Source organism: Phaseolus vulgaris, chromosome 9, assembly GCF_000499845.2.
Source record: "Phaseolus vulgaris cultivar G19833 chromosome 9, P. vulgaris v2.0, whole genome shotgun sequence".
Taxonomy (NCBI): Eukaryota; Viridiplantae; Streptophyta; class Magnoliopsida; order Fabales; family Fabaceae; genus Phaseolus; species Phaseolus vulgaris.
This window is the reverse complement of record NC_023751.2, coordinates 26,828,085-26,846,023: the sequence shown is the minus strand read 5'-3', so window position 1 is coordinate 26,846,023 and position 17,939 is coordinate 26,828,085. Positions and strand designations below refer to the sequence as shown.

The 17,939-nt window shown below is 35.0% G+C and overlaps 3 protein-coding genes across 5 annotated transcripts; 2 read left to right on the top strand and 1 right to left on the bottom strand.

Annotated features, from left to right (window-relative positions):
- The first annotated feature begins 623 nt into the window (after positions 1-623).
- Positions 624-5,607, top strand: LOC137821051 (serine/threonine/tyrosine-protein kinase HT1-like). Of its 3 annotated transcripts, none has more exons than XM_068625464.1 (4): positions 624-851; positions 1,031-1,753; positions 2,729-3,184; positions 5,160-5,607. In XM_068625464.1, the coding sequence occupies exons 2-4, from the start codon at positions 1,394-1,396 to the stop codon at positions 5,415-5,417; spliced, it is 1,074 nt and encodes a 357-aa protein (XP_068481565.1). In that variant the 5' UTR covers positions 624-851; positions 1,031-1,393; the 3' UTR covers positions 5,418-5,607. The 3 variants fall into 3 exon arrangements, with proteins under 3 accessions (XP_068481565.1, XP_068481563.1, XP_068481564.1); XM_068625462.1 differs by having other exon boundaries at positions 624-928; XM_068625463.1 differs by having other exon boundaries at positions 632-889.
- Positions 5,608-11,857: 6,250 nt separating this feature from the next.
- Positions 11,858-14,214, top strand: LOC137823076 (protein MAIN-LIKE 1-like). The gene is made up of 4 exons (XM_068628192.1): positions 11,858-11,944; positions 12,367-12,600; positions 12,675-13,904; positions 13,977-14,214. Exons 2-4 carry the CDS (start codon positions 12,367-12,369, stop codon positions 14,142-14,144), a joined length of 1,632 nt encoding a protein of 543 aa, XP_068484293.1. The 5' UTR covers positions 11,858-11,944; the 3' UTR covers positions 14,145-14,214.
- An 837-nt stretch (positions 14,215-15,051) lies between these two features.
- Positions 15,052-17,542, bottom strand: LOC137822350 (uncharacterized). The gene is made up of 5 exons (XM_068627234.1): positions 17,411-17,542; positions 16,773-17,308; positions 16,369-16,655; positions 15,156-16,275; positions 15,052-15,073 (listed from the first exon to the last, which is right to left on the bottom strand). Exons 1-5 carry the CDS (start codon positions 17,540-17,542, stop codon positions 15,052-15,054), a joined length of 2,097 nt encoding a protein of 698 aa, XP_068483335.1.
- Between the last annotated feature and the right edge of the window lie 397 nt (positions 17,543-17,939).

The window sequence follows — 17,939 nt, the reverse complement described above, 5'->3', positions numbered from 1 at the left end:
TTTTCATAACGGGTTCAAAAGAATTTGTTCCTTATTTTTTATAATCATGATAAAAATTTATACAATAAATTTGAGTTTTTAGAAAATTATTGTATTTATACCTTTTAAAATTGTGTCAGAACCGTATAGAATTTTTAAAAATCCAACAAATATATTTTAAATTGAACACTGCACTGATAAGTGTCTTACGAGTGTCGACACCGATATATATATTCGATACGGATACGTTATTTTATTTTATTTAAGAGAAGTGTAAGAGTGTTATAAAATAAAGAAAAGATGTGATTATTTAGGAGTAAGTTTGAATAGAGAGAAAGAGTTGTTCGTTGTGATGTGTGTAAGAAGAGAAGAGAGAAGAGAGTAGAAAGTAGAAAGCAGCACGTGGTGCGTGGGGAGTGGGGGTTGGTTGGGTGGCAGAACATAATGAAAGAGAAGAAGGGTGGGGTAAAGAGAGGGAGTGAAAGGTAAAAAAGGAAATGGCAAAAGTGGAGAATGTGGGAGAAAGAGAAGGGTAAAAGGGGAAAATGAATAGGTAGGTGTCGTTGTCAAAGAGACCCGGTTTGTCTCCTCGTAAGTGGATCTTCGCACGTTACGAATACCAATGTAAAGAGACTAATGTACCCAACCCAACACATTGCTCTTCCCTGCATATGCCTTCACTCCTCACCACCCCAACCCAAACTACATCATCCATCTCCAACACCAACACCAAACAACACTAACTACTATACTACCTACTATAACTTTCTTTCTCTCTTTCTAAGCATAATTTCAAAAGATTAACACTCTTCTATACATCGTTTATGCCTTCTATTATCACATCAAAATTTACTCTTTCAATATAATAAGAGGTAAATTGAGTTTATCATGGCTAGATGAAAACTCAAAGGTATTTACAAAATTACCTATTAATAGAATTCTCCAATGTGTAAGATATCAACTTTATCTTTACTAATATACCAGTCTTTGTTTGTCTTGTTACTACCAACTATAACTATTTCTCTCTCTCTCTCTCTCTCATTTGGTGCAGGCACTTGATTGGAAGTTGGAAATCAACAAAACTTATCTCTCGTTCTCTCTCTGCGCTACCTCTGGTTCAATTTTGTTCTCTTCACCCAGGCTGTGAGCTTCTTCCCCCATGGTCCTGGTTTTCTTCTTGTTTATCAGCTTCTGTAGGTGAGAAGGGGGGACCGAATGGTGCGAAAAAATTATAATGTAGTTACCTCACTCGCCATTTAAGCCGTGAAAATGAACTTTTCCTCACTTGGGGGTGTTCTGCGAATTGGTGCATTTGTTTAGACCTTTAGGCAATTAGTGGATCTGCATTTGGGTGCAGGAGGCTTGGCGAAAGGTTGAACTTTGATGGTTTTGAGAGGTGCTAGGTGTGAGCCACATGAAGAACTTGAGGTGGCACAAGCAAATTTCCAACAGTGGCAAGTTGGGGAGAAGGCTTTCGCTTGGGGAGTACAACCGCGCAGTGTCATGGTCTAAGTATCTGGTGTCTCCGGGGGCTGAGATAAAAGGAGAAGGTGAAGAAGAATGGAGTGCAGATATGTCTCAGTTGCTCATTGGATCCAAATTTGCTTCTGGCAGGCACAGCAGAATCTACAGAGGGGTTTACAAGCAAAAAGATGTGGCAATTAAGCTCGTTAGTCAGCCGGAGGAAGATGAGGACTTGGCTGCTTTTCTTGAGAAGCAATTCACTTCTGAGGTCTCTTTGCTACTTCGATTAGGCCACCCAAATATCATTACTGTAAGTTTATCTCTCTTCTACTGTGTGTTTTGTATCGACACGATTGATATAATTGATAGATAATCATGTTTTTTAAACATGTGGTCGGAAGTTTGATCTCCAGGGTCATGTGTAAGAAAGAACATGAACTGGGAGATGTCCGTACTCTGATGGATTAATCTCTAACTCTTCGTAACAAAATATCACGACTTTACCAAAATGTAAAAAATTGTGTGTTTTGTTTTCTTGATTTCTTGTTCTGTTCTTGTATCTGTCTTATTATTAATATTGGCATAGAATACGAGAGATGATTCTATTAGGAATATTTATTCGTGGCTTTTGAGTGAAAGATGCTGGCCTTCATACTTTGTCTAAATGTCCAATTCTCATTTATTCTTCACCTTTGAGGATAGCTTCTTTATCCCTTTAATCTTTTCAATGGTTCAGTGGTAAGGTCGTTTTTGTCTTGCAATTCTAACTATGTGTGGAATTTCGTGAAGGAACTAGGAAGAACAAAAAGGAAACAATTATCTACAAAATGAAGTAATGGATTAAATACGAGTTTTCTGCATTGTTGACAAATAGATTAGTTGGAAAAGTGGTGCAAGAGGGTTGTGCTTATGAAGTTAAAACTGCCAAAAGTGCTTCCAATGCCTTAGTGTATCGTTCTATTTTTGTTGAAAAGTTGAAATTAAACATAAGAGCTGAGATTCGTCTTTGATTTAGGCTATTTCTTTAGCTAGTCGTTTAATTACCCTCTCGCCCCAATTATTCCAGAGTCTTGTGAATCTTCTTGTTGCTGATGAAGTATTGAGTTTTAGGAGCTCTGAGAGGCAAGTGTTTTAACTGATGAATTCTTTCTCTTGAAAGCTGATAATGGCCTAATTAATACAAAAAGCAATAAAAGCAGTCATTAATACTTAGATTTGCTGATTTTAAAGAGAAGAGAATGTTTGAAATATAAGATTTCTGCTGTTGCTTTTATTGATCTTGCAGTTTATTGCTGCTTGCAAGAAACCTCCTGTGTTTTGCATAATTACTGAATATTTGGCTGGAGGTTCACTGGGAAAATTCCTGCACCACCAACAACCAGAAATACTTCCACACAAACTGGTTCTGAAGTTAGCCCTTGACATTGCACGGGGGATGCAATATCTTCATTCTCAAGGGATTCTTCATAGGGATCTCAAATCAGAGAATCTCCTCTTGGGGGAAGATATGTGTGTAAAGGTAGCAGATTTTGGTATCTCATGCTTAGAATCTCAGTGTGGCAGTGCAAAAGGTTTCACCGGAACATACCGTTGGATGGCGCCCGAAATGATCAAAGAAAAGCATCATACCAAGAAAGTAGATGTGTATAGTTTTGGCATAGTTCTATGGGAGCTTTTGACAGGAAAGACTCCATTTGACAACATGACACCAGAGCAGGCAGCATTTGCAGTTTCCCACAAGGTTTGCATCAGATTTTACTCAAATTGTTTGACTCATACATTGTATTTCACAAAGAAAAATAAGTGCTCATTGCATGGACTTGTCTCATAATGAATCTGCATATTTACCTCATAAACTGGTGGTATGCACATGTTGCCTTGTGTGTGTCTCAACTGTTTTAGTTCTTAGCAGTATAATAGGTTGCTTTATTAAACCATTGAATGACTCTAATAATCATATTCGTATAACTAAATTTATAAATGAATATGGTTAGCTTGAGTGCCACTTTTATATCTTACTTGAAACTGCTGCCTTTCATTTCTAATCCTTCCCAAATCTGTTGTCAAAGGTGAAAACAACAAAAATTTGTAAAGAAAAATACTAGTAAAACACTTTCAATTTCAAACAGTATTTCCTGACACATTTTTTCATATTGATTGAAATTCATGTGGTTTCCATTTCTCATTTGATGGGTCTCGTTTTCAAACTAGTTGGACCCACAAGAGTACCATCCCATAGAAAAGAACATGTTAGAAAGAAAATGCGTTGGTAACACTGTTCATTTTGTTAATTTCATGGATGCTGTTAAGGATATGAATCCAGTGAAGTGAGCTAGAATGAGAGAAAAAAATAGTTAGAAAGAACTCTAGCACGGAAAAGAGCTTAAGAAGGAACGAAACTCCATCTCATGAAAGTAGATTTTGTCAATATATCATTATAATAGTATTATTGAGGATCTATTTCGTTCTCTATTATTCTAAAGTTGTTTCTTACTGATCCTTTTAGTGGGAACAGTTTGCCATTGTATTATTTGTTTACACGTAGATGAAACATGGGCATGCATGATTGTTATCTATGTAAAGTTGATCTTGTTCCTCATACCCTTCATTTTATAATTTTAGGCCACTATGTTCATCTCTTTTGACCACTATTGTAACAGTGTCAAAATTAAATTTTTTCATATCCATCGTTGTATGCATTCATATACATGTGTGTTCGTTTTCATTATCTGCTTTAATACTATCATGTCTCTATGCATGCACTTGGTTATATAACCCCATTTTGATGGTTAATGTGTCCCAAATCTTTCTCAAACGTGTTGGCGTGGTGGGCAACAATTATTCTGTGTCTATGATTTTACAGAGCATGTGGTTGTGTTTGTGATATGATAAGCTAGGCACCTCATTTACAACATTGAATTACGATAACATTATAGTTTTCTTCATTTTGCCTGACATGTACATGATGGTTACTTTTCCAACATTTAAGATATGGCATAGTGTGAGATATAACATTATTTATGAAAATCAATGATTGCTACCACCTCTGCTTCCCTGTCACATGCACACCACATCAGAACAAGGTGCCACATAATTGAATCACTAATTGATACAGAAGCTTTATTTTTTTTTTCTCTCATTTTTCTGATATTGCTTCCAACCAATCACGGATGCAAGAAATATCTACATGCCCATTCTAACTTTTCTCGTTCATTGTCTTTGCACATGCTTCACTATCTCAGAGATATTCTTTGAATCTAGAACTACACTTAAAATATACATGCCATTAAGTAAAGGCGGTTTATGTTTCTACTATTTTGCCTTTGCTATGGTCCACGTACGGCACTTGTGAAACTTAGCAATATATATTCATAGGTCAATACAATTTTAAAAATTAACGAAATGGATAAGTCATGCTTCATTAACTAAAGCTTAGTTAAAAACTAATTATACTGACTTCAGACTTAAATATGACACAATTTATTCATTTCAATAATTTTTTAAATTTTACCAATTTCAGTAATTAGTCTATAAAATTATCTTATTTTGGTAAAAAAATAAATAATAAACCCTATGTAAATTATCTTAACTCTATTTGGTTGCTAGGGTTTATAAGTATGAAAGGTTGTCCTGTTGATTCACATTTGAAAAGTTAAATATATTTGATTTATTTTTTGAATTTGAAAGTGAATTTGATGGATTATTTGTGTGTGTAGAATGCAAGACCACCATTGCCATGTGAGTGTCCTTGGGCATTTAGTGATCTGATCAATAGATGCTGGTCAAGCAACCCAGATAAGAGGCCTCATTTTGATGAGATAGTTTCCATTTTGGAGTTCTACACAGAATCACTTGAGCAGGATTCAGAGTTTTTGTCAACTTACAAACCGAGTCCTAGTAGTAGTAGTAACACCATTCTGGGGTGCCTCCCCAAATGCAATGCACGCCATAAATTTGGTGCTTGCAAAGCTTAGCATTACTAATACATGCTACTTCTCAGTTGTGTGACTATCAAGAATTCTATTACAATCAAACCTTTTATGGGAAGAAAAAAGTTTGTTCAATTAACAAATACAGTTCTCTTCCATCCATCAATTGTTTTCATTTCTATAGTAAACATATAAATTATTAATGCCTAAATGTATCTTCTATTTTCACCATGAATTCTCTTTCTCTGGTTTTTTTTGGGTTAGATGTGATGTTTAACCTCTCACCTACTACATGGAAGTTATAGTAAAACCTGAAAAATCGTGTTCTACAAAAATGATTATGGATTGTAGTAAAAACTCGAAATTTGTGGACAACATGACAAAAGTGAGTGTGCATCAATTAGACCAACAACTACTTTATTACGACAGTCACCTGTTTTTTTTTTCTCCACTTTCTTCTTGTAAATATACTTTTTAACAAACTTTTTACTTTTGGTTAAAGTTCAATTTAAATTGCAAAAGTTTAAGTGAAGTTTATCAAATGAGAAATAAGAATTTTCGGGAATTTCACTGTTTTTTAACTAATAATAAAAAAATTTGTATACTCTTTTGTTTAAAACAAATCTCTTTTGCTTTTTTACGTAGTTATATAGACCATAGAAGATCATGCATGGGCCAAGCCCGTCTCTTTCAATCATTCGGTGATATGAAAAAAATAACATTATAACATTAAAATGGAAAGCAACTAGAATTATTCATGTTGGATATCAATAAAAAAATAATAATTGAATTGGATGAGAGCCAAACAAAGATATGTGATGTTAACACCTTCTTCCTCTATTTTCTATCACTTTTATAATTTAAAAAATATCAGAGTGTCACTGTTAGAGGTTGAATTGCGGAGTAGCCTTCTATGATGGTAGTGTACAAATGTTTAGAGCTTTCTTATCCTATTGAATATGATATTTTATGTTTGAAGGCCAACAAAATGCAGCTCTACACAATATTTTTATGTTGCAGTATCCAACACAATTCATTAACATATGAATTTTATATGAAGAATACATTAAAATTAAAATTAGATAAACTTCATTTACTAAACATAGAGTACAAAAACTTAAGATTTATGGATACACAAAATTCCTATATAGAAAGTAAAAACAAAAAAGTGCTTAGTTAGACGGATCTTCTAGATGATTTGCTAAAATACTTGCTAGATGGTTCGCTAGACAATACTCATTAGATAGTCTAAACTTATGATTTTTCTCGACGATATGTTAGATGAAATCCGCTAGACGCTTTAAATAACTGGTTCAAGACCCTCCCCTCCAGTTGGATAATGGATACTCTTTATTCCAAGTTTGAATAAATATTTTTGAAAGAAGAGTTGTCTAGGAATTTGGTGAAGACATCCGCTAGTTGATCACCTAATAATATAAGAAGGGGATGGAAGAGATTTTCTTGGAGCATGTAACAAACCACATGATAGTCAATGTCTATGTGCTTGGTTTGTTTATGAAAAGTGAAATTATGAGCAATATGACGAGTGAATTGGTTATCACATTATATAACTGTACTATTATCGATTTTGACATGAAGATCATTAAGAAGATAACTTAGTCATTGTAACTCACATATAGTGCTGGCAAGAGCACGATATTATGCTTTTGAGGAAGAACGAGAAACAATGGATTTTTTTTTTTCATGAGATGAGAAATGCTCCTATAAAGATGCAATATCCTATAGTGGATCTTCTAGCAATAGGACATGATGCCCAATCTCAGTCACTGAATCCTTTTAATTGAATTTCAACATTTGAAGCAAAGAAAAGACCTTGTAAAGGATTGCAATTGATACATCAGAGTACGAGTTGTGCAACCAAATGATGATATAAGGTGGGAGTTTGAACAAATTGAATGAGAAAATGTATGGCAAAGTTAATGTCAGGACGTCTGCTGGTGAGATACAAAAGACACCCTATAAGTCGTTCATAAGAATCTGTATTGTGGAGAGGAGCATTTGATGTGGAAAGAAGCTTGACATTCTTTGGCAATGGTGAGGGATATAACTTGCTGGCTAACAATTCCTAATGCTAAGATATCAAGGCATACTTTCTTTAGCAAAGATGGATTCCCTTCTTTTAGTTTTCCTAAATTTTTAATTTTGAAAGTGCTATTAAGAATTTGCTTCATCTCTTCAATGGTTGCTAATGAATTTCTATCTAGAAAGATATCGTCTACATACATAAGTAAAACGTGAAACTAGTAGGTGTATATTTAAAAAAAACAATGATCTTATTTTGATTGTGAAACAAGGAAAGGGGATAGTTTAGCAAACCATTGTTTGTTGCCTTGCTTTAAGTCTATACAAGGACTTCGCCAATTTACAAATCTGATTTGGCTAAAATAGTTTAAGTCCACGAGGGGGACCATGTAAACTTAGTCTTTAAGATCTCCATGTAAAAAGGCGTTATCAACGTCTAACTGGTGAAAATGCTAGTGTTGTGTAGCAGCCAAAGCTAAAAGTAATCTAAGAGTAGTCAATTTTGCAAATGGTGAAAATGTATTTAGATAATTTATACCTTTAACTTGAGTGTAGCCATTACTACAAGGTAACTTTTAACCTTGTAGCCATCATATTTGTATTTAATCTTATACACCGAATTGCATCCAATAGGCACCTTGTCATACGACAACCTTATCAAATTCCAAGTGTTGTTGGTTTGAAGCAATTTATCTCTCTTTACATAATAATAAGTCATTTGAGATGTTTGCATGTTTCCTCATAATTTTGAGGTTCAATATAAGAAGAAATCCATAATAAAGTCCAACTATTTGTCAAACAGTGAATTATAGGATCAAAAGGATGATAATTTTCCTATACCTTTGGACTTTAATTTTATGATGATAATCTTCCAGGAATCTTGAAATTATTTTTATTTTGTTAAAGCGTCTAAGAAATTCAACGTCATCATCTTTATTCTGCCTTTGTAAGACTTTTGTATTGTTGTTGTAATATGATTATTTTGTGTTGTCATCTTCTTGTCTTTGTAAATGTGCATTATTTATATCAATTCCAATTTCAACTTGGCCTTTGTCATTAATGTTGTACTTAGCTAGCTTAAATAGGAAATTAATTTTTTTTAATGAAGTCTTTGTCGAGCCTTTTATTCTGGTTGGAGAATTCTTTTTTATTCCTATAAGGAAATATCATAAAAAACAACATTTCTATTAATAAAAAGAATTCTGATTAACTATATTAAGAAGCACATATCCTATTATGTCATTCTTGTATCCTAGAAGAAAAAAAACATTTTCTAGCCCAAGGACCCAACTTGGTTTTGTTGTTTTCTAGAGTAGAACCAGAACAAAAGGATCCAAAGACTTTAAGATTCATGTATGTTGGAGGTTCATTATATAATATCTTCTAAGGAGATTTTCCATTAGTAGTAAGAGAGAGAAGCTTATCGATTATATGTATACCATGAGCAACAACATATGACTAATATAATCTAGATAAACCAAATTGCAACAAGTTACGTGTGACATTCAATATATGCTAGTGTTTTCTCTCCACCATAGAATTTTGTTTGAATTTCAACACAATTTTTCTTATGCAAGACCCAAATTCATTATATATTTTGTTATGCTCAAATTTCTTTCCATTGTCAGGTATTATTATTTTAATACATTGATTGAACTAGTTCTTAACAGAGAAGACAAATTTAGACAGAAGAAATCTAGTTCAACTTTGGACTTCATAAAATAAATCCAAGTATGCTAGTAAAACCATCAACAATAAATTTATGTCCATAAACTAAAGTATCAGAGAGGGATTTTCATATCCATATGTATAAGACTAAAGACACTAATGGTGGCAAAAATACTAGAATGAAAGGGGAGTTTATGTTGTTTAGCAAAATGACAAGCATAATAAGCATTCGTACAATTAAAACGAATATTAGAAAAAAATTTACACGTTTGCTAAAGCAATTGTTTAAAGGATGTCCTAGTCTATAATTCTCTATATTGATTTGTAATTCTTTACAGTTTTGAAAATTCTGTATACATGGTTGATTAAAGGAAAATTTTTGTAAGTAGTATAGTTTTTTACTCAATTCAACACAACCAATTGTCTTAAATGAAGCCTTATCCTAAATCTAACATTTATTATAAGAGAAACTTGGTTGATAATTCATATCTTCAATCAAACATTGTACATAAATCAGATTAAATGTAAATTCAGGTATATAAAGAACTTTGGAATGATAAAAATTTATGTGAATTTAACATTCCCTGCATTGGTTGTGACAACAAAATTATTTGGAAATTTTATGAATATAGGTTAGATTTTATAAAAAAAAAAAGGGTGATTAAGTATGTTTTAATATAGGTTTGGTAACACTTGGCAAGGATCCACACAAATTTACTAATTTGTGGTACATGTTTCATGGACTCACCATTATAGCTTCAAATTTAATTGATATTATGATTGGTCATATCTTGCAGAAGACATAATAATTTATATACTTGCTTGAGAGTAAAAGGATTACTATTTTTCCTTGAAAGTTTTGGCTATTTCCAACTTCAAGAGCTTTTTTGTTATTTTACATATAAAGATTGCATACTTGCTCCTTTCTCTTGTCAGAACCATTCACATAAAAGTGTTTGTACCAAGGAGGATATCCATGCTTTGAGTAGCATTTGTCCACAGTATGATTAGTCTTCTTGCAATATATACATTGTTTACCTTGCATGTAGAATTGTGCTCTTCCTCTGCCATGATTCCTCCAGCCTCTTTTTCCTTGAGATTTTTGGTTATTCTGTTTTTCATTATTCCAATTGTTTTCTTTTCCACTACATTTACAAGAGGTTTTACGTCTTGCAACATACTTGTATTACTAGTTAATTGTCACTCTTCTTGCAAAACCAAAAAGAACATAATTTATACCTGGAAAAGGTTCCATAAGGAGAACCTAAGTCTTGATAGTGTTGTAAACGTCATTCAAGGCTTTTAAAAAGCACATAACGTATTCAACATCTCTATATTTTGAGGTAATTTTGGATAAAGCACAATTATATGGTATGTGTCACATAAGATCCAATTCTTCCTAAAGGATCTTAATATTTGTATAAAATTGTGTGATGTTCCTCTCTCCTACCTTAACCAAATGAATTTCTTGCAGCAAGTATGAAATTTTGAAGTAGTCTCTTTTAGAGAACGTCTCCTTTAAATCTTACCAAAGAACCTTGGTAACGTCAATGTAAAAAACATTTTCAGCAATATGTGGTGATAGAATATGCGTGATCCAAGACAATATCATCATGTTGCATCTTTCCTGGGCTTCAAATGTGAGATCATCTCACTCAAGAATCTTTATGCTTCCATCAACAGATTTTAATTTGTTTGCACGCCTCATACTCCAAATACAAAAGCTTAAGACTTGTTGATACACAAGGACCCTTTATATAGAAAAAAAAAAACGATTCACTAGACAAATTGTCTACATAGTTTGCTAGTCACTAGAAGGTTTGCTAGATGATACCTGCTACACGGTCCAAACTTTTGATTCGTCTAAATGGTCTGCTCGACAAAACCATCTAGACGGTCTAAACTTATGGTTTAACACCTCCCTTTGTACACTCTTCATGCTTCAATGCATTTTTTGTGTTTTATTTTTTAAATGAGGCCATCCAGAAGTGGTGAGTGATACTATTGAGAACCCCATATTGAATTACATTAAAAATATGCATTCATGGCTTAAATGGCACAAAATGTGATGCAATGATGAGAAAAAAGGGACCGTGACAAACAAGGAGAACAATGAAGGTAGTGTGATGTTTTAATCATCCAATGACATGTACATGGAAACTATGGAGTTAAAGAAAAATCCTATAACATGAGAAGTGCAAATGAGTGAACGAAGTAATATGAGAATGCATGTTATGAAATAAAAGTTAACTAAAATAGAAATTTTAAAAAGTAATTGAAACAATTTCACAACATGTAATCTGGAACTCTTTTTAGCATTCCTTAATGATGGTTCTAGAATGCAATATTTTTCAATCTAGAATTAAGTTTTTTACTACTTTGAATTAATTATTCTGAAACGCCTAATAATAAGATTTATTATTACATATAAGCTTTGTAGAATATTTCAAAATTCATTATAATATTATTTTTTAAAATAGTTTGGAATTTATTTTGAAATAAAATTTCTGAAATAATTTAGAATTCATAAAAAAATGTTGTTTCTAAAACAATTTAAAATTCACTCCAAATCAGTTTTGAAAAACGATTTTTATAGAAAGGCTCATTCTCCCTGCACCCAATGCTTTGTGACTGGCACCCAATCAGATTTGTGAAAAGACCATATTACCCTTAATGAAATTAAAAACACTTAAATTATGATCTGCACCCAATGCCTGCACCCAACAATAGGGTTCTTCTTCTTCTTCTTCTTCTTCACCGTGAAGCAACAGCCACCGTGAAGTTGCAGGGAGACACCGTGAGCCACCGTGAGCAGAGTTGGTTTGCTTCGTCGTGAGTGCTTCATCGTCAAAGAAGTTGAGGTACCGTTCATGGATTTTTCTTCGTAGAGTAGTACATTCCGGATAATTTTATCCGCAGATCACCATTTGCTTCCGGATAATTTTATCCGTAGACCACCATTTGGTTCCGGATAAATTTATCCGCAGAAGAATATTGGCATCCGGATTTTTTCATCCGGACTTCATTAATGGCTTACGGATATTTTTATCCGTAGTGCAAGAATTGGTTCCGGATTTTTTTGTTCGTAATTCAAAAGTGGGTTCCGGATATTTTTATCCGTAAGCTACGTTTGACTTGTGGATATTTTTATCCAGATTGTTGTTATTGGTCTGCGGATATTAATATCCGTATTAGTGTGAAATTTTTCACAAGTGTTTTAAACTATATGTGTTATAATTTTGTTATATATGTTGGATTGAATGTTACTTTTATGAAATGTAAGATGGTGCGGACTAGAGGTGGAGGAAGTTCTAATTTGGATCGTGTGCGTCCAACTGCATCGATTAGAAGAAAACGGGGTGGGTCTAGTACTTCAATTCCAAATGAAGAGTTTGAAGATTATATTGAACAAGAAGAAGTTGAAGTTGATGATGAAGGCTATCCAGGAGGGCCATTGGATAAGTCCTTACTTGTTAATTATGAACATCACGTAGCCAAACAGTTGTGGGATGGTTTGGTAAGTAATGAAAAATAAATTTTTGTATTTGTTATGTATTCCTGATTATTGATGATATATGTTGATTATTGTAGGATCGTGGTGAGCTGAAGGTCGTTTCACATGGGAGGAAGATAAATAAGTTAGGAGCACCTCATGAGCGCATAGAAGCTGCTGTAGAATTGTCTGGCTTAGGTGGTCTGCTTCATGCTAGTTATGAGAGTCTAGACCGAGGACTGCTGTGTGCTTTTGTAGAGAGGTGGCATGCAGAGACAAACAGTTTTCATTTACCGGTTGGGGAGATGACCATCACTCTTGATGATGTGTCAAATTTGTTACATTTACCCATTGTCGGTCAGTTTTACACACAGGAAACCTTAGATTCTGATTCGGCGACTGATTTATTGGTAGAAGCCCTCCGTGTTGACCATGCACTTGCATCTGAAGAAACAAGACACTGTCGGGGAGCTCATGTGCGCCTTAGCTGGTTAAGAGAAGTGTATCAAGATGCATGCTCAAGGAGGCAGTGGACTGTGGCTGCCAGAGCATACTTACTCCACCTTGTCGGTTGCACTATTTTTGCGGACAAGAGTGCTACATCAGTAAGTGTGTTTTATCTTGGATTTTTTGTTGATTTGAGGCTTACCGGGGGATATTCTTGGGCAGCAGCTGCCCTAACTCACATGTATGAACAGCTAGGAGATTGTAGTTATGCAAATACAAAGCAACTAGCTGGTTATGCAACATTGTTGCAGAGGTGGATTTATGAGCATTTCCCGTCTATAGGGATGAGACGTATGCAAGCATTGTATTCTGAAGATCAACCTCGGTGCAGGCTGTATGATGCTGGAAAAGGTACTTCAATTGTTGTTGTACGATCACAGTTGGATACATTGACACCAGCTTCCATTCGGTTTTGTCCATACAACGAGCACAGGGAAGAACGTCCATTCGAGTGGATTTCCTTATTCTGTGGTTATTTGAGGCTTGGAAATTGGACACAGCTGCACATGCCAGAACGTGTTCTGCGTCAGTATGGCTATACACAGATCATCCCTCGCAACCCATCTGTAATTGGACATGGTCATCCGGATACAAATGAAATGGACCGTCGATGGTTACATTTCAATGATTATGTCATACATGACTATGCCATAGCACGTCATCCTGACGCTTGCGTTCAAGAGTACATGGGTTGGTTTAGATCTGTATCACATCCATATGTGATTAATACAGATGAGGATGACCGTCCTGTACCGGTACCCTCAGATGCACGTCATCACGAAGCAGTGCCAAGTCATCATGAGGAGTCACATCCTGCTCTGGTATGCTTCTAACCTTGTTAAGATATTAATTTCTATTGTTTTTTTCTAATAGTATGTCATTCATGCTTGTAGGGTATTTGTCGTAGAATTACAGAGACATTGCAGCCATTACTTGATCATGACGATGTCGTGGAGGGCAGCCCTGTTTGGGAAGGCATACAAGCAGCCATTACGTTAGCACGAGGAGCGACTGATGAAAGAGCTGTTTATGTCAGGAGACATGCACGTAGGAATGATTGATTAGGATTTCTCAATATGTCAGATGTATTACGATTTCTTTTTATGTAATATTTTGATCCATGACAATGTATCTGAACCTTAATTATATGTTTCAATATGATCCTTATCGGTTCTTGCTTCACATTACTTTTATTTTATATGTTTCAATATGATCCTTATATGTTTCAATATGATCATTAGTACAGAAATCACTGGCTTACGCATATATTTATCCGTAGGCAAAAGTATGACTTACGGATATTTTTATCCGTAGGCATAATTATGACTTCCGGATTTTTTTATCCGTAGGCATAACTGTGACTTCCGGATTTTTTTATCCGTAGGCATAACAGTGACTTCTGGATTTTTTTATCCGTAGGCAAAAGTGTGACTTCCGGATTTTTTTATCCGTAGGCATAACAGTGACTTCCGGATTTTTTTATCCGTAGGCATAACAGTGACTTCAGTGAATATTGTAGGACAACTGCAAATGTACTAAACATCCATAAATCTAAATTATGCTATTACAAATGTTATAATTACAAATATCGTCTAATGGACATTAGTTGGGTATAAACTTGTATCCGGCTAGTGTAGTATGTTGACCAAGTTTGGGCCGCCGGATAACGATGTGATGCCCACAATATATCCGTAGGTGGAATTGGACAACCATCTTTGAGCTTGACCTATAAAGGTAATAAATATAAGGTACACAAATCTTGATTTAGCACATCAATCTTGATTGGTTTAGTTTATACCTGGACAAAATGATTTCCGTGGACATGTCCAATTGCAATGATTCGGTGTTGACGGAAGTTACTTGGTGCTTGGGTTCTTAAAGGAAAAATACTCAATGATTGTAACATGGACAAAGAAACAAGAATGACATTATACCGATTTGCAATAACATATCCCGTGTCTGGAATTGTCATCCACTTATCTGTTCCTGCCTGCAAGTACAATTGACAAACAAAGTTAAATAAAGAAATGCAATGTAAAAATGAAATGGTTTTAGTGGTTGGTACCATAGACATGTGTTCCACTAGAAGTGAGTTCTTCAAGTATTCATATCTATCATCACCACCAAAGAGTTGAACATATTCTTGTCTCCATTCACTTAGTTCTTTTAACAAATTCATTCGAACAACAGCCCATGACTCCTCTCCCATTCCCAATTGGGCAGCAACAGCACGGTAGCCACAATGGCCATCAGCCCTAACGTCAACAACATCAACAATATATGGATGATACCCTCCAGGGAACTGATCAAGGAAAGGAATACATTTTGCTGGTACAATTTCTGGTAAGCTTTCTTCATTAGATTTTTTGCTTGCACAACTATCATGTTGTGAGTGTAAGAAATCCACATGTTCAAAATAAGAAGGGATTCGCTTAGTTGATCTCATGAATTTGGTAGGACGAGACATCTTTACAGCACCTTTTGTTTTCACCTTATGATCTGGTGCGTAAATAGATGTTTTCTCTGGAAAGGCAATATCCTGCAATTTACTCTTGATGTTAACCTTACCTGCAACATCCAACTCTTTAAACCGCTTCGCGATGACCTCAAACTCTTTATCAATTGACAACTCAGATGAAGATTGTTCAGTAGCAATGTCTTCAAAACTTAAACGAGTCCACATCACATGTACTGATTTAAGTGGTATGCTACCAACACCAAATGAAGCCAATTGACACGCACAAGGAAGACCATGAGTACATGTAAGACTACATCCACACCTACTTTTATCAAACCCCACTGATTTAACCCTATCAAGTTCTTCTGAAATAAGGTTCAAAGCATATTTAGACACAAAACCTAACAATTTTTTGTAAGCTGTAACCTTGAACCGATGTCCAACCACATGCAAACTCTTTTGGAATGAATCTTTGATTGCATTATGTTGTAAAATAATCATCTTATTGATGGAATCCCAGCAGAAACATAAATCCCCCATCGAATTCTGAAGAACTCTCTTTAGGCTCCAGTGTGCCGCCTCAACTCTGTTACTTGTTGTGTTTCCTAAGTGCATCACCTTATCTATCCATGCCTTGACAAATTTTTCTTTATGTGGACGTAACCATGTATCCATCACATAATCAACAAATATAGGCCATGGAGAACAGACAACTCGAAGAGCATTGACACGATCTTCAAAGGCCTCAACAATATCACAATCCACAACAGATCCTCACACTTCCATTACTTGATCCCATGCCTCTCTTGGATGCACCAACATTTTACATTTTGCTTTCACATTTTTATCAATGTGAAACCGACATAGCAAATTATAAGCTTCAGGAAACACCATTCTAATTGCATTCATTAAGGCAACATCTCTATCACATACCACCACCCTAGGGCATGAATCAACTCTTAAAAACAACCCTTTAAGTCTGTCAAGGGCCCAAAAAAAATTATTTTCCTTTTCTGCTGCTAGTAAACAAAATGCAACGGAGAAAGTCAAACCTGTAGACGTAATCCCAACAACCTCAAGTAACGGCATCCTATACTTGTTCGTCTTGTACGTACTATCCATTAATATGACAATGTTAAATGAGTTCACCAATTTTACTGAATCTGGGTGTGTCCAAAATATATCTTGCACAATATTAGAGACCTCATCGCACCTATACCAATGCACGTACCTGTCTCGCTCTAGTAACAACATCAGTTGTTGCATTTCTGTTCTGTGACCTCGTTGTGATCTTCGGTGAACAGTGATTGCATTATAAACCTGCTTAATCGTTGTCACATTCTTCTCATTTCTCTCTTTCATGGTTAGTAAAATATTTCTTGGCTTCACCGCAGTTTTACTCATATCCTCAACCATAACCTTTTCCTCTATACTTAACCTTCCAGCATAGGGATGACCCACCATTGTCTCTGCCAAGTCATGATTGTGAGAACCACAAATTAATTCAACCTTCCACCCTTGACCACCTTTGACTGGTTTGCCTCGCAATCTGAAAGGACACTCACACTTCCTACTTCCAGTTTGACTGACATCTACTTCTTTTTTATACCTTCTGTATTTACCTCCTCTCTCACAACCTAACAATACATAGGTCATCCTTCCTCGTTGGCCCGTCCATGTATCTGACCTTAATATAACAATGACAAACCCATAACTATAGCCAACACTTCTCGCCCAATCTAACAGCTCATCTCGATCACGAAATACCTACAATAACATTCTTAAAAATTTAAAAGAACATCTTGATCATCATGCCAAATTTAAAAATAATTCATATAAAAAACATTCACAACCCAACATTGACCATACCTCATTTATAGAAAATGCCTCACTACATTCATGTGCCCTGTGTTCATTATCTAATGCGTTATAACTTGTTGACTGCTCCAGATCAACATCATCTAATCCATCCCACACATCAATCTCCCCTAAAACTCCCATGTATGACTCTGTTGTATCCATTCGGTTGCTGAAAAAAATTAACACTTCACTTCCGGATAAATTAATCCATAACCAAAAAAATATCAATAGTTAACTTCCGGATATATATATCCGTAAGGCAATATTATGAACTACGGATATTTTCATCCGTAAGGCAAATACTAGTCCCGGATATTTTCATCCGTAAGGCAATATTATGAACTACGGATATTTGCATCCGTAAGGCAAATACTAGTTCCGGATATTTTCATCCGTAAGGCAAATATGAACTACGGATATCAGCGTCCGTAGGCAAATCCTAGTTCCGGATATTATTATCCGTATACAAAATTTTGACTTCCGGATATTAATATCCGTAGGCAGCAAATTTGAATTCCGGATTCCGATATCCGGGACC